Source organism: Felis catus, chromosome A3 (genome assembly GCF_018350175.1).
Source record: "Felis catus isolate Fca126 chromosome A3, F.catus_Fca126_mat1.0, whole genome shotgun sequence".
NCBI lineage: Eukaryota > Metazoa > Chordata > Mammalia > Carnivora > Felidae > Felis > Felis catus.
Window position 1 is genome coordinate 120650790 of NC_058370.1, and position 16485 is coordinate 120667274.

At 55.7% G+C, this 16485-nt stretch overlaps 1 protein-coding gene across 5 annotated transcripts in view; it reads left to right on the forward strand.

Moving 5' to 3' along the window:
• The window catches only part of ADCY3 (adenylate cyclase 3), a 90361-nt gene that overhangs the window by 70561 nt on the left and 3315 nt on the right, over positions 1–16485 (forward strand). For 3 of the 5 annotated variants that reach the window (XM_045054856.1, XM_011281268.4, XM_011281269.4), the window contains 13 exons: positions 80–238; positions 981–1158; positions 5411–5539; positions 7145–7287; positions 7424–7585; positions 9204–9291; positions 10066–10182; positions 11930–12189; positions 12447–12512; positions 13953–14034; positions 14877–15035; positions 15551–15697; positions 16235–16354. In XM_045054856.1, the coding sequence (XP_044910791.1) occupies positions 80–238; positions 981–1158; positions 5411–5539; positions 7145–7287; positions 7424–7585; positions 9204–9291; positions 10066–10182; positions 11930–12189; positions 12447–12512; positions 13953–14034; positions 14877–15035; positions 15551–15697; positions 16235–16354 (1810 nt within the window). The remainder of the gene's footprint in view (positions 1–79; positions 239–980; positions 1159–5410; positions 5540–7144; positions 7288–7423; positions 7586–9203; positions 9292–10065; positions 10183–11929; positions 12190–12446; positions 12513–13952; positions 14035–14876; positions 15036–15550; positions 15698–16234; positions 16355–16485) is intronic. The other 2 variants (XM_019827829.3, XM_045054857.1) reach the window with 1 other exon arrangement.

Here is a 16485-nt window from a genome sequence, read left to right on the forward strand (position 1 = left end):
TCTTGCCGCAGGGCACAGAGGGCCGGCCACCTTGCCACGGCCATGCCCGACCCTCCTCCTTTCCGTGTGTGCCTGGCAGGTATGTGCGGGAGAAGACGAAGACTGGGGTGGACATGCGTGTGGGGGTGCACACAGGCACGGTGCTGGGGGGCGTCCTGGGCCAGAAGCGCTGGCAGTATGACGTGTGGTCCACTGACGTCACTGTGGCCAACAAGATGGAGGCCGGTGGCATCCCCGGGTGAGCGAGCATCTCCTTCCCGGTGGGCGGGCGTGGGCGCTGAGGGAGGGGACCGTCCATCCGTCGGGGCTGGGACTCATCCGGGAGACACCAGGAGCAGTGTTCTTCCTCGGGGCGCCTGCCTGCTTGCCCCGGGCCCAGCTGCCTCCTGCCTGGGCCTCTGCAGCCGTGTGTCCTCGTCCCCGTCCTCTCCTTGTGGGGCCACAGATGCCGGCACAGACGTAGCCGCCTCCAAGGCTCCCCGCAGGGCGCCAAACCCAAGGAACAGGTCCTGACGTGGTGCACACCTGGCTCGAGCTCCTTTATACCAGCAGCCAGTCAGGGCGGACGGGCCGAGGACGCAGAGGAACCCTCCCCGCCTGGGTCAGGGAGCGGCCCTCTGGGGCAGTCAGGGTTCTGTCCCTCAGTGGTGACTCCCCAGAAACGGGTAACAACCCCCTGACGGCGGGTGGGAGCCATGTGAGGTGCATAACGGTGGGATCACCACCGAGTTCAGAGCGGCCTTCTACGCTCCTCACCTGGCCCGGTGCTGCGGGCAGCCTGAGGGTGTTTCCTTCCTGTTTCGCGGATGTGGCACTGAGGCCCAGAGGGGCAGGGGCCACACGGCCCTCACAGCCAGTTAGCACCGGGGAGCCCCGGCTGGAGCTCTGGTGGCACGTGTGTCCCCGCCTCCCCGGCAGCCTTGGGCTTCGGGGTGGCCCGACCCTCCGCTGACGGTCCCGGGCCTCTTGCTGCCGTCCAGGCGTGTGCACATCTCCCAGAGCACCATGGACTGCCTAAAGGGCGAGTTCGACGTGGAGCCGGGCGACGGGGGCAGCCGCTGCGAGTACTTGGACGAGAAGGGCATCGAGACCTACCTCATCATCGCGTCCAAGCCAGAGGTGAAGAAAACAGCCGCCCAGCACGGCCTCGACGGCCCGGTGAGTCCCCTGCCCGCCTCGCTCGGGACGTGGAAAGGCAGGGTTCGAGAAGCAGGGCCTGGGGAAGAGCGGGCGGGGCCGTGGGGGGCACCCTCGCAGGGGGAAAGCGGGCTCCGGGGGGAGTAGTGCACATGGCTCCCGGCAGGCTGACGGTGAGTGGTGCAGCAGAGGACAGGCGCCCGGAGAGGTGTACGTGGCACTCGGGAGAGCAGCTGGCTAGGGAAGGGCTCCCTGCGTGGAGGAGGCAGTCAGAATCACGGGAGAGACGTGGGCACCCAGGGAGCGAGTTCGCGGAGTGGGTGAGGATGCCAGGGGCAGGCACTGAGGTTGGCTTGGTCACAGAGGAGAACCGGGCTGGGAACTTTGCGGGGCGGGAAATGAGAAAAGAACCGGATGGAAGCAGTGAGGCCGTCCTGCCCTGACCTCTCTGCTGACTTCCTGCATCTCGTCAGACCCAGTGCCCTCAGCAGCTGCCCCCACCAGCCTCCTGACAGGCTGTCTGGTTAGAAGCCACCAGTGGCTGCTGCAGGAATTGGGACGTCTGTCATCCTCTGCTGAGCCTGGAAGGCGTTTTACTCCTCGAAGCTTTGCGCTTAAAAACCCCACCAGTCGTGGGAATTTGACAGTTGGGGGGGTTTGGTGCTCCCAGAGGTGGCACGTGGAGACCATCCCATGGCCGAGGCTTTGTCTCATGATGGCTAAAGCAGGGCTTGAGCTGGTCCGGTGAGGTTTCTGTGGCTGAAGACGTGACCCCTGTAAAGTCTGGAAAGAAAACTAGACGCCTTCCCCCCTCCCCCACGTGTACGTGATGACTAGCAAATCAAACACAAACAGAAGATTCATCCGTTTAAATCAAATTGCAACCACTGTTTCGTGAGTACTTCCGTTTCTCCGTAATTTCACTTAATCCTCAAGATAGCCCTGGGAGAAGGGGGCTGTCGCCATACCCACTTTACAGAGGAGGAAACTGAGGCCCAGAACTTTGCGTAAGTTGCAGATCTGGTAGGTGGCAGAGCAGGGCCCTGCCCCCGACCTGCCAGCCACCCCGTAACCCAGAACGTGGGCGCCCCCGTGTGAAGGCGTTCACACGGACTCAGCACTGGGAGGCCTGCACATGTGGGCACCGCCTCACTCCTGAGTAATTTAAAGTCCCACGAGGTGCCCGTGTTAAAGCAAAGGACACTTCAAGGTATTTTGGGCTGCATGTGAAGTCTGAGCTACAATTAAATGCTCCAAGGAACTCAGAAAAGTAGGAAGCTGTTTTTCAGAAAATTAGGAACCAAGACTTGACCTTGCCACAGAATTAACAAGTTCATTCATATTTTTAAGAGTGCTCCTTGGGGAACTGTAACATACTCACTGGAACGCATTGAAAATGTCTCTTCAAAGCTGTTCTACCAGACAGTAATCGACAGTAATTTAAGCAATCAGCTACTTTTGTAAAGCGGTAGGAGATTTGTAATTCCTGGCATACAAAATTTTTAAGAAACTGAGCAATGTTACTCCTTTCAAAACTTACCCACAAATTTGGTTTTACTTGGGGGGGGCCACCTTGAAGTCACAAAGCAGTCAACACGTCCTTGGGATAGCACTCATTCCGCTGTGTTCTGATCTTGTATTTTATTTCGCTTCTTCCGATCACCCTTGCATGGCGTGTCATTTGGCTCAGGGGTTTTCCTCAGCACCTGGCACCCCTCCGAGAGTGCAGATGAGGGAAGGGAGGCCCAGGGAGCCTGGGCAGAGCCCGTCTCCATGGAGCCGTTGTGTTTGAGCCATTCTTCCACTTGCAAATGAGAGAAAAGTTGAGTCTGTGGTTGCATGGCTTAAAACATCAGCTCTGAAGCTGTGAGCCAGCGGGAAACGGCCCATGCCGAGGCCGCGGCCTGAACAGGACGGAGCACAGGCACTGCGGGTCGAGAGAACCGACCTCTTCTTCTTAAGTGTACCATCACACAAGACAGCCGGCACTGGTTCCCGTGGAAACGTGAATGGTGTTCTGTTTTCAGCACTTCTCTCAGTGACACTTTGTGGCCATTCAGGTTTTCAGTACTTTTGTAAAGTTGAATTTTAACATTTTTCTCTGAAAAAATTATTTTAAAGTTTATCTTGAGAGAGAGAGAGCACGCGCACATGTCGAGGAGGGGCAGAGAGAAGGAGAGTCAGAATCCCAAGCAGGCTCCACGCCCCCAGCGCAGAGCCTGATACGGGGCTTGAACTCACGAACTGTGGGATTGCGACCTGAGCCGAGCTCAAAGAGTCAGAGGGTTAACCAAATAAGCCACCCAGACGCCCTGTTAACAGTTTCTTACTGGCCCTTCCTGAAAATATCAATTTCTCGAAGTAGAAAGGCTGGGTTAAGGTTTCTGCACATGGAAAGCTTTCACCCCCGCTCATCACCACCTGCCTCCCACCCCCGGAGGGCACCCTCACTGCCCAGCTCTTTACTCACTTTTAGGTTTGTTCATTTGAAAGACAGAACCGTGATAGGCCACTGTTGTAACCTCATTTCTGTAATCATTAGTAAGGCTGGACGCTTACCGTGGTTGTCAGCTAGGTTGACAGCTAGGTTGTCAGCTAGGTGTTTTCTTCTGTGCTTTATGTGGCCTTTGAGGGCCCGGTCCCCTCTCTGCTTTGTAGGGGCTCTTTGTTTATTAGAGAAGTGAACCCTGGCTCATGCGGTGGCCGGCAGCCATCGGCGGGGCATCCGCCGTGTGCCAGCGCCGCTGTGTCACAGGGAACTCGAACGTTCGGCTGTGGTCGGGAGCTCCCGCCTCCTGTGTTCTCTGCAAGGCGGCGTGGTGGCCGCCGGGGCACGCGGAACTCATCACAGCCCGTGCAGCTCGTGTGGTAGACAACTGTTCAGGAAGTCCTCATGATGAGTCCTTCCCGAGTGTTAAAAAGCTTCCAGACCTCTCCCTGCGCACACTGCCCTTGTTGTCAGGCCTGCCCGCTCTGTCTGTCTCACATGCCATCTCTCATGATGCCCAGATTTCCACCTCGGCCCCGGCTGTTGCCTGCACTCACCCTGTGGCCCCTGTAAGTGTCCATCTGCACAGACACGGGGGAGCTCGGTCCCCAGGTCCGAGGCCCAGTGCCTGCCGGTCCCTCCGCCCTCCCGTCTCCGTCAGCGACAAGTTCATTCTTTCAACAGTTCATACCAAAAACTGAACACATGCTCGAGCCCCCTCTTTGCCATCTACAAGCGCGTTCTGTTGACCCCTCCTGTGAAGGAGAGCTCTGACCCCCCCCCCACACCCCCTCACAGCCACCCCCGTCTGGGCCACCAGGGGCTGGGCCGCTGACCTGGCCCCGGGGCCCCGTCCCCATGGCAGGCAGTGTTCCTGCTGAGGTGTCGGGTGAAGTCCTGTCACTTGTGTTGGTCTCCATCTCACCCGGAGGGAAAGCCCGAGCCCTGCGGAGGCCAGGAAGGCCCGGCATGGCCAGGCCCTCGCCGCCCTGCTCTGCCTTCACTCACCGTCCCGGCAGCGGCTCTGACCTCCCGGCAGCTGCTCAGGCCCGTTGCCGGGCCTTTGCACCAGCTTCTCCCTCTTCCCAGGGCCTCTGTCCCCACAGAGCCAGGTGATTCGCTCCTTCAGGCCTTCGCTGACCTCCTCTCCACTGTCCCGCTCCCCTGCGATCCTGTGCCCCTTTCCTGCTTTATCTTTCTCCAGAGCACGTACCCTCCTCTTACGCGCTCTGCTAATTTTACTTACTTGCTTCCCTGTTGTCTGCCTTTCCTCAGTAGAACTGAGGAACAGTAGAGCTGTCCCGGTCAGGACGTTCTGTGTGTATCCCCAGGAGTTAGAGCAGTTCCTGTCACAGAGCAGGGACTCAGTAACACTGCTGCCCTGTGTTTCAGTGTTTAACTTACTCTGTCAAGGAAGAGTACTTAATCACTGGGGACATGGGCTTGTGGAATTTATTCAGACTTTCGGAAGGCATCTGACGGGCTCTACACCAAAAAAAAGACCTCTGTGAATCACTGTGTCAAGCGACTGTTTCAGAAATAGGAGTTGGAACAATAGGGTCTTTCTCTGCTTTGAATAATTTTACTCGTGGAAAAAGATACCAGAAAAGTACAGCATTTTAAAATTAATGTTCTAGAGGAGTCAAACGGTAATTTCTTTAGAAATTAGAGCTTCCGAACTCTAGTGGGAAGATTCCAGACCGATAGTGCGTGGACCAACCAGGTCTGCTGGGGCCGGTGGGCGGCTGGGTCCAGTGCCCCGACAGCCACGTCTTTCCACCGCAGGCCCTGCTGAATGGAGCGCCAGCTTCCTCAAAGCCCAGCTCTCCCGCCCTCATTGAGACCAAGGAGCCCAACGGAAGCATCCACACCAGCGGCTCCACGTCAGAGGAGCCCGAGGAGCAGGATGCCCAGGTGTGTGCGGGGCGGGGGGCCAGGGCTGTGGGCAGGGGACGGGGTGGGGAAGGTTGCTGCAGGAGTGGGAGACTGGCCTGGGCTCTTCTCCTTTTTACCGGTGCCACCTTGGGCGTCACCTCCTACCCTGGTTCCGCTGTCTCCTCCTGGGGTGGAGGGGGGCAAGTCCAAAGGGGTGCTCACCTCGGAAGCCTTGTCTAGCCCTCCTGTCCCAGAATCCCGTGGCTTTGAGGGCAGTGAGGACATCCGTGGAGAATTCTGTAGGATTCAACCAAGACTGTTCTGGAAGTGAGACTTCAGGGTGGGCCCACCTCTCTGTTCCACAAGTCCCATGAACAGATGGCAGGGGTTTCCGGAGGAATTAACATGCTTTCCGCCCTGAGGACGGGGCCCATCTTGGGACAGCGTCCAGGACCTGTCCGTTACTAAAGAGCTTCCTGGGCCCACTCAGTGATAAAGGCAGGTCCTGGGAGATGGGGTCTCTGCCTTGCTCAGGTGAGCCTTCTGGCAGCCGCGCCGTTCTCACTGCCGGGCGGCGGCGGGTGGGGGGCAGACGAAGGGCCCCGGCGCCTTGAGATGAGGGGGCTGCAGAGCAAGAGGGGAGACAGGGCTGAAAGTTCACGGAGGTTTTCTGGATCACCGTGACGTTCAGCAATTGTGATTTCCTTGATAGAAGGTGGAAATGTAGACTCGACATAACTCATTAACAAGAACGCACATCCTTTTAGCAGCTTGTAATTTTTCTGTCCTCACGATTAGCCACACTCCCTAGCATGCGCTTCAGGGACAGAGGTTCTTGGTGCTGGAACAGACCTTCCTCGTCATTTTATAGAGGAGAAAGCTGGAGCTGGGCAACACGAGTGACATGGGATCAAATTGGCAACCAGTGGCACGCCCGAGCTTAGGACCGGGCTGTCTTGGTTCTGGCTTCCAGATACATCAGGACCGGCACAGACAGAGCTAACGGGCCCGGTCTCAGTTACCATTTCGGCTGATGGCCGTGTAATCACAGTCTGGGGTCATACTTTTGGAGCTGATGCTTTTCCTCTGTGCGAATTAAAATGGTAGAAGTCCCCCAGCCCCGCCACCCCACCAGTGACAAGGGTGTCCCTTCTTCTCCCAGCACTTTCCCCCTCAGACCTTCCTCCCCCAACTGAACCAGATGTGCACTCCCTTAAGCCCTAGGGTTGGGGGTCATTCACGTCCCAGGGACGCCGATTGCGTGGCTGTGTGGGACCCCGTCCTCATAGCAGGATGTGCCGGGACTGCGCTGCCCCAGCAGCGGTCTCATTCCTGGGTGTCCTCCTCGGGGTCAGTGGCTGCTGCCCCACATGCTGCCGTTAGTGGCTGGTCACTGCAGAGCCACGGTCCTGGGAAACCAGGAAGGACTGTGGCTTTGGGTCCAGACCCAAGCAAGATGGAGCCGTGTGGGGGCATAGGGAAGACTTCCTGTAAAGTGGTTTCTAGAAGGGCTTAGTTAGTCCTCCTGAGTGTGATCCCTTTTGTTCCCGCCCCCCCCCCCCCCCCCCCCCCCTGCACCACCCTCTTTCCCCAACTCCACCCCCACTCCTCCCACCCGCCCCCACCCCGGGCACTGCCTTGCAGGCGGACAATCCCTCGTTCCCCAACCCGCGCCGGAGGCTGCGCCTTCAGGACCTGGCTGATCGAGTGGTGGACGCCTCTGAGGACGAGCATGAGCTCAACCAGCTACTCAATGAGGCCCTGCTTGAGCGAGAGTCCGCCCAGGTGTAAGTGGATCCTCTGCATATACCTTGTAGGCCCTGACTTGGGGTTCAGGAAGTTAGCCATCTTGAATGGGGCCCCTTCCTGTTAGGCCAAGGCAGATGTGACATCCGTGTTTCATGGGACGTGTTTCCACCACAGAGTGAAGAAGAGAAACACCTTCCTCCTTTCCATGCGGTTCATGGACCCCGAGATGGAAACCCGCTACTCCGTGGAGAAGGAAAAGCAGAGTGGGGCCGCCTTTAGCTGCTCCTGTGTTGTCCTGCTCTGTACGGCCCTGGTCGAGATACTCATCGACCCCTGGTGAGGAGGGCATGGGGTAAGCCGATAGGCCAGGAAAGAGGAAAGGTGATGAGCGTCCTAGGCCAGAGGTGTAAAGGGTGTGAGTGCATCATCTGGAGCCTGACACTGGGGCAAAAGCCTGGTCTCTTCCTCACCTCAGTGGTACAGCCCCAGCCGATTTCGGGCCCAGGTGTAGCTAGGACTGTGCCCTGGACCCCCCCTTCCTTCTGTCTACCTCGGGTTCCGGAATAGCACTAGCCTTAAAACCAGGATGGAGAAAGCCGAGGGGTAGAGAGGGGCCCAGGAGGATGGAGGCCTTGGCTGTGTGGGCCTCAGTGGTTCTTGGGATAAGGAGACAGAAGATGGGGACCCTCTTCAACCTCAGTCGTCAAGGCTGACCTGGCTTCCCATTCTTGCCTCATCTTAGCAGGTAATTTTAAGCTCTGGGCACAAACGGATTTCTGCAACAAGCAGCAGGTCCTCCAGGGCACGGGGGATGTTCTGGAGTCCTTGCCCCAACCGTTGAGGCCCGAGTAAAGGTCAGAGGTCCCCCTCCCCGTGGCCCATCAGCAGCTCACTCCTGCACGGGGTTCCCCCTCAGAAGGAGGCGGGCGGAGCCCTGTCCCAGTTACAGTTGGGGGCACCGTAAGGAGCCTCGGACTTAGTCGCAGGTTTCTAGACACGGCTGTGTTGCCTATTTGTTGTATGGCCGTGTCTCTAAGGTTCCCGGAGTATCAGTTTACTCATCGGTAAAGCCAAAGATGATGATGGTAATAACAATTTGAAGATCATAATGCCCGCTCTCCTAACTCCCAGGACTGTTGGAAGGATCAAATCCATTCATTCACTGCACAGGAATTTACGGGCTGCTCTGTGCCCGGCGCTGAGGTCTAGGGATATGCAGTGAGGACAGCGTACAAACAGCCCCGCTCTCGTGGAACTTCCATTCTAGCAGAGGGAGGCAGATGTAAACAACTGAATAATCAAAACACATATGCAGACAGGGGCAGGTGGCATGGATAAAAGTCAGGTGAAGAAGGGAGCGGGGAATGCTGGCGGCGAGTTTAGTTGTGTCGGCGTTTGTGTACGACCCCGGGCGGAACGGCCTCACCGACAGGGCGATACTTCAGTAGAGACCAAGAATCCGAGAATCAGGCGCCGGCTTGGCAACAGAGGTTCCTAGGGAACCAAATGGTGGGGGTGTGAGTACGGGGAGGATCTGGAGACCCCGAGTTTCTCGGAATTGAGAAGGTGGGTGTGGAAGTCCCTGCTCAGCTGTGAAGCTCTGTGCGGTCGGCAGAGGGGAGGCCTTGCCGCCCTCGGCTGCAGGGGAGAGGCTCTGTCCCCCGCTCTCCCTTCATGGCAGGGCGCTCATTCCTGAGAACCCCGTGTTTCTCCTGGGCCCTGCCCAGGGCATCTGTGCCCCAGCAACAACTACCGCTGGGGAGGGCTGCTCATGCCCAGGCCCTGCACTCAGGGCCTCCGTCCCGTCTCCACAACAGGAGGCAGGGCTCCGTGAACGTTTCAGGTGCCGGCGTGGAAGGGCCTGCCCTCTCCCTCCTCCTCTTCTCTCCTGGCCCTTCACCTGATCTCACTGACCCATCTGCTCCCCTCTCTCACTGTCGTCTCCCCTTCACAGGCTGATGACAAATTACATGACCTTTGTGGTCGGGGAGGTTCTCCTTCTGATCCTGACGGTCTGCTCGCTGGCCGCCATCTTTCCCCGGGTAAGAGCCGCTTCCCCTTTGACTCCGAAGCCTTCTACAAGTGCAGGTGGCATCGACAGAGTTCTGCATCCCGTCAGATCCTGACAGATACGCTGCCTTTATTAGGATGGTGCAGGCATTTATCCATTCGTTCATTTGTCCCACACCGGTCATTCATTCGCTCCAGCTGAGCAAGCAGGGGTGTGTAAGCCAGAGTCCGGATAAACGGGGACCTGCGTAGAAAAGCAGCGGAGGCCCCACCGGAAGGGGGTTGGTCCCGATTGTGACATGCAGCGAAAGCCAGACAAAGGGACTGAGACATTCTCCTGTAAGCACCGGGGTCCCATGCAGAGTCTGGGATCAGAATGACCAGAGAAAAACAGTGTTTTAGGGAAGGGGGTCTGGCAGGTGACTTGCCGGGTCATTTGCAGGACTTAGGGCACACCGACCCAGGAAAGGCAGGAGCAGCCAGGCAAAGATGGCCGGCCCCGAACATCGTTCCCTGACGTGGCCTTGCCGCTTGGACTTACGGAGCGGGCTGCTGCTGCTGGCACTGCCCACAGCCTCCTGGGCTGGTCTCCGTGTCTGCTCCAGAAAGGGCTCTGGTATCTGGAGGCCCCGCTGTATCACAGACCCCTCCGGTGGGACTGATACAGAGCATCAGGTTCCTGCACCACCTCCTCAGGTCTGCCGGTCAGTTTTTGGTTGACTCACAGGCAAAGGGTCATTAGCAGCCATATTTACAGGAGAGAAGACTGTCAAAGGCTTATGGCCCCTGAAATTCCATTCTTCTAGGCCTTTCCTAAGAAGCTCGTGGCCTTCTCGACTTGGATCGACCGGACCCGCTGGGCCAGAAACACCTGGGCCATGTTAGCCATCTTCATTCTGGTTATGGCAAACGTTGTGGACATGGTGAGTTCCAGCTGTCGCTGTAGAAGGGACACCCCCTCTCTCAGTGGAGAAAGGCTTCTGTATTGGCCAGCGTGAGCAGTTTGTCAACCGGTCCTCCCAACTGGACATGGCTGAGTTTCCTAAACAGATTATCTTGGCCAAATGGAGGGCGTCTTCTACCCCGGAAACCCGAGACTGACCTGTTGCCCCCAGCTCCGTGCTCTCCCAGAGTGCAGGAGCCCGACACCATGCTCCAGATCCTGTGTTGGATGTTGACTCATTTAATCTAACAGTCCCAAGAGGTGTTGGTACCATTGCCTACAGCCTCAAGGCTCAGAGAGGTTAATTCACTTGTTTTAGGTCACACGGCCAGTAAGTGGCAGAGTAAAGGACTGAGCAGTTCAAAACCCCAACCCTGTGAAGAAACTCCCTATCTCGCTGCTCAAGGGGCACAGTACTTGTATGCATTCTGCATATCTGAAGTGTTCCCTATAGTGTGGTGAAAGCCAGGTATCTAAGGGGTATCTAGGGGGCAGGTAAGCCCGTTCCGCTAAAGGAGCTCTCCTGTTTGGCCTTCGTCCATTTGAACGTTGCCAGGCCTTCCTAGAGCCCAAATGGCTTGGGGCAGACAAATCCTCTTCTCTGCTCTCCTCAATTCACGGAGAAGCGGCAGGTCCCAAGGGGGCAGCCAGATGCTTTCCTGGGGAGAGGGGACAGCAGTTGGAAACCCCGATCTATTGACTCAGAGCCGCCAGTCATTTGCTGAGCATTGGCAGCTTGGAGCGGTCGTTGACTTTCTTGTCATTCATCACGGCTCCCGACAATTTTGGCAGTATTATATACACTCTTAAAAAGTCCTACATTTTCCAAATAAATCTTATAGCACTTGCTTTATTTTCTTTAAAAATTGAAGCACAGGAAAAAAAAAAAAAAAAACAAAACCTCACCATGGAGACTGAATCTGGTGGTAGTAGAGGTGAAAAATCCCTAGGGCCAACTGAGCCAAAGTCCAACTAGAATGAGAAGCTGGGGGCTCCAGAACCTAACACGCCCCTGGTCGCACGATGCACGAGCGCAGGGAAGAGAAGCCCCAGGCCCCTAGCATGTCTGAACCCACCTGGAGCCTGGTGCCGGGTCACGGACAGCGGAAGAGCCCGTTGCCAATAGAGGGGTGCAAGACCAGGGAGGTATAGGAAAACTTTTCACGTGCTGAGAACTTCCCCAAAGGCAGATGAGCACCAGCGGTTGCAAGTTACAGAAAGTGGGTTGGATTCAGTTTATGGGTGCACTTTCCCTTGACTCCATGTGCTGGGCAGCAGGACTTGAGAAACGGAAGTGTTTGCACGGAGACTGGCTGCCATTGCGGTGACGCGGTGGGGGAGCCCCCCTCCCCCTCAAGCAACAGTGTGTTGTGGGCAAGAGCATTTGTATTTGAAACTGAAATACTGGACTCCTGGCTCTGGCTTTACCACTTGCTCATTGTGCTGTTTTGTGCAAGTCCAGCCTCTCTGAGTTTTCTATACAAAGGTGGCAATAGCAAAAATACTGGAATTTTCATAGACGTCAAATGAGAGATGGTTAAGCTCTTAGTAGGAACTAGTGGCCTTTGTATCATTCCTTGGTAAGTTTTCCCATCTGTCAGTGTTTCTGAGGGAGCTGTGGGAAGTGGCAGCTGAAAGGACACTGCCGTGCACAGCCCTCTCTGACCAGTGTCTGCTGTCCCCCTGTACCCTGTGTTCTCCCCCTGCCACCCGGGCCTGCCCTCCAGCTTAGCTGCCTGCAGTACCACACAGGCCCCGTCAACAGCACCGCAGGGACGGAGGCAGAGGATGGCTGCGTAGAGAACCCCAAGTATTACAGCTATGTCGCTGTGCTGTCCCTCATCGCCACCATCATGCTGGTGCAGGTCAGCCACATGGTGAAGCTCACACTCATGCTGCTTGTCACGGGTGCTGTGGCCGTCATCAACATCTACGCCTGGCGCCCCATCTTTGATGAATATGACCGCAAACGTTTCCAGGAACATGAGTAAGATGAGGCCTCTTTAGGGGTCTGTTTTGTCTCCTTCCTCCCCCCGCTGCCCAAGTCTCCACTTCAGGGTCATGGGCCTTGGGCTCCTTCGAGGCTTGGATGGGAATCGGGGTTCGTGGCTTCTCACAGATACGCCTCTGAGATCCTTTCCATTCTCGATGAGTGGAAGATCGCGGCTGCCTCCGTGTTCAGCTTCTGGGCATCAGCCTCTTGTACTCAGGTAGGGCCTGAGTGTGCGATTATCTGTCCAACAGCTTTCCTGTGGTCGCCTTAGAGAAGATGCAGGTACTTTCCACCCCCGGGCTCAACGGCACTGACAGGTAAGGGCAACTGCTTTCCCCGTTCGGTCTGCATTTAGTCTCCCTTTCTTCTAGAGACAAGAGAAGGCCATGATCTCACCCCTTCAAAGGCACACGATGTGGGAGATTTATTAGAGCAGTATGTGTTTCTGTAGGAGGGGTAGGAGGGCTGGAGCAGAGGCGGAATGACCCGGGTACGGACCTGGCTGTTGTGGCCTATCCAGGTCAGAGAGCGAGCCGGGAGAGCAGCGGCAGTGTGGTGTAGGGGGTCGGGTGGAGGCCGGGCTCAGGTGAGAGGAGAGGCAACAGATGGCCAAATGGATGTGATAGCTGCATTTGATGAGGAGGGAAAGAGCACCGCACTTGATCTAGAAGGCATGGATTCTTCCCCAGCTTCAGGAGTCCTCTCAGGGGCCGCAGGCAGGCCATCGTTCGAGTCCGTTTCACAACTTGAAGAGGATAGTGGACTAGAAGTTCTCCAGGGTCCCTTCTAGCGCTAAAGTTTTAGAATTTTATGATTCAGTGCCTTGACTAGACTTTTAAGTAAGTTAAAAAAAAAATTACCTAACAGAATTAGGGTAGAAGAACTGAATAGACCCTTCACAAAAGAAGAAATCTAAATGGCCACTAATAAATGAAAGGCACTCACGTAATCAAGGAAATGAAAATTAGGACCAGGACGAAATACCACTACACACCTACCCGTTTCTCAAGAGTTAAGAAGTCTGGTAATATCCAGTATGATGGTAACACACACGCTCCTGATGGGAGTATAAATTGCTACAACCGTTTTAGGAAACCATTTGGAGTTATTTAGTGAGGTTGCAAATAGACCTATGACCCGGCAACTCTGCTGTTCCGTACGTTCCTTACAGAAACCCATGCACATCTGTACGTCCCAGGACGTGTGGGCAGAAACGTCCGGTCATGTTCATCATAGCTACACACACACACACACACACACACACACACACACACACACACGTCCAAAGCAGGTGAAGCCAACCCAGATCCCATCAACAGCAAATGGGTATACAAATTGTGACCTACTCATGCAGTAGGCTACTATGCGGTAATGAAAACTGTTAGCGCCATACAAAAATGTGAAGTTATAAAGCAGCATGATAAAACGGTGCCTTAGTTCCATCACTCTGATGCTCATCTCGCCTTTCTCCAGAGGCTTCCATGGTTGCACCTACTTCTGTTATCAGTTGCAGTGTTTACTAAAACATCGAGGGAGTGGCCCTGGTGTGGATTCCAGGAGCTGCACCGCAGGGCTGCCTATTAGGAGCCCAGTGATTAAGATTTACCTGTGAGTCCAGGCTTGATATGAAGGTGCTTAAGGAGCCGGGAGAAGTTTCTGGAGCCCAGGGTGACGGGAAGGGCACAGCCCAGTTGGAGGGAGTGAAGCTGCCTTCCAAGATGGCAGCAGGGGTGGATGAATTACTGTCTGTCCCACAGGCTGCCCCTGGTGCCTTCTAAGTACTCCATGACAGTGATGATCTTCATCATGATGCTGAGCTTTTACTACTTCTCGCGCCACGTGAGTGCCCACACACCCTCCTCTCCCGTCTTTGTGCACAATCTGTCAGGGTTTCTTAAAAAAGCAGTCTCAGGATCTAAGAACCCCGGCTCCCCAGGAGTGCTGGTTTCCCTTACCCAACTTGGCATGTGGCCCTGGCCAAACCATCACCCCCTCCTTTTTCTGGTTTCCTCCCTTGTAATACAAGGAGAACAGTTCATTACCTCTTTCCTTTGACTTCCTCCAGCATGCTGAAGGAAGCATACAGTGGAGGCATAAAAGCTTGGAGAAAATCTGTTTCTTAGGCTAAGGGCTCCTGGATTTTCACTCACCCTGGTTCTAGGGGTCACTGACACGCATGGAGCCAGAAGAGAAAGGGAAAGAAGCTGATGAAGTTTTGTTTGGTTAAAAGGAAAAAAATGAGCAGAGAGGGAGAGAGTGAAGTAGCTCCATGTTAGCCCAGGTGCCCCCCGGTGGCTGGCGAGGGAAAGTACAGCCTTCCCGAGGCACTTCTTGGCCTAATGGAGCCTGCTGGAAATGGGGACGCCCCGCTGGGCTAGATCTCCATTGCTGCCCACGTCCCCCAGGCCAAGACGGACCTGTAGCTAGAATTAGGTCCCAGAAGGCCCCGCATCTCCAGAAGGCCTCTGGGAGCTCTGCATAACCACAGTGAGGCTGGAATCCTCACTACAGCTGCAGGGTGGCCTTTGTGAGTAGGTGGGTCTCTCCGGGGCTTCTTTCTCTTGTCATTTAGCCACCTTCCTTCCGGTTTTCCCACGCGGAACCCCTGCATCCAAATTCCCGCTTCATCTTTCCATCAAATGGTCAGCTGAAGCACACACCTTGCCTGTGCCTGTCCACAGGTGGAAAAATTGGCACGGACACTGTTCTTGTGGAAGATTGAGGTCCATGACCAGAAGGAACGCGTCTACGAGATGCGGCGCTGGAATGAGGCCTTGGTCACCAACATGTTGCCTGAGCACGTGGCACGCCATTTCCTGGGGTCCAAGAAAAGAGATGAGGTGAGGGGTGGCCCCGTGCGATAGCTCGCAGCCGTAAGGCTGTGTGTCGTCTGGCTTTCTGCCAGGGAGCCCCTCTGGGCCCAAGGTCTTCTCAGGAGCTGGCACCGTTCCAGGCAGGGCTGCGCCCAAGCTGCAGCTGCATCGTAAGCAAGAGGGAAATTCACAGGCGCTCGGTAGAGAGCGCTTCAACCTGTGGGCCACACATCCCCGGAAGGCCCCGTTTCCGCCGAGGCCTTGGCTAGAGCTCCCCTGTCAGCTGCCATCCCCTCACGTAGAAGGGTTCTTCTGCCTCACTTCCCAATTCCATCCCACCCACTCGCTCAAAGCTAGGGCTGTTCCAGAGACCAGAAAAACTCTTGTTCAAAGTCGTGACAGTCTACCTCCTTACAGCTCAAAGTTGGGATAACCTGGGAGGTATCCAAAAAGCTGAGTACACCAATCACGGGAGATCGTCATTTCTGTGGCACACCGTTCCGTCAGCGTTTCCTTGAGCGCTCGGGCCTGCCTCTTTTTAGGAGCTGTACAGCCAGTCTTACGATGAGATCGGAGTCATGTTTGCCTCCCTGCCCAACTTCGCCGACTTCTACACAGAGGAGAGCATCAATAATGGTGGCATCGAGTGTCTGCGCTTCCTCAACGAGATCATCTCAGATTTTGATTCTGTGAGTCCCCGTCCTGCCCCTAAGCCAGCTCACTCTGGATCACATCCCAGGACAGGCTGCAGAAGTCAGAAGCTGTTGTTACCCTAGCTGCTCCATTTTTCCGGCTGAGCCCCTCCCCATTAACGTAGGAGCTCCTGCAGCCTGGTGGGTCTGAGTGGGCAGGCAGGAGCCTGGGAAATCGCCTGCAAATTCATGGTACAACTGGCTAAAACAAGATCCTGAGGCCCCTCAGATTCTCCCCACCCTCAAATTCAGATCCAGTAAAATTAGGTAACTCGTACACCAAGGAAAATGCTTTTACATATATGCTTAGTCACCCTAGGGGACTGGCAGTTTTGTCCCACGTTAAGGTCCTAGAAACTGAGGCTCATCGGGAAGTTTGCCTGAGATCACATGGCTGATAAGCGGCAGACTCGATCAGACTTTAGGAAACATCTCTGGGCTGTCCTGTGGGGTTGTTGTAAACAGGCACACCTGTCACTTAGTTGGCTCATTTATCCCCATTGACTGACATTTCTTCTTTAATATTGGCCTCAGCTCCTGGACAATCCTAAGTTCCGGGTCATCACCAAGATCAAAACCATCGGCAGCACCTATATGGCAGCTTCAGGAGTCACCCCGGATGTCAACACCAATGGCTTCGCCAACTCCAACAAGGTAGCTAACCACCTCTGTGGCTGGAGATGGGGCTCTGCCTCCAAGGCAAGAAAGCAGGGGCCCGCACCCAGCATGTGTGAAACGGGAAGTTACGAGGGTAGCTGACGTTCCCGGGTACAGGTTGTGCCAAA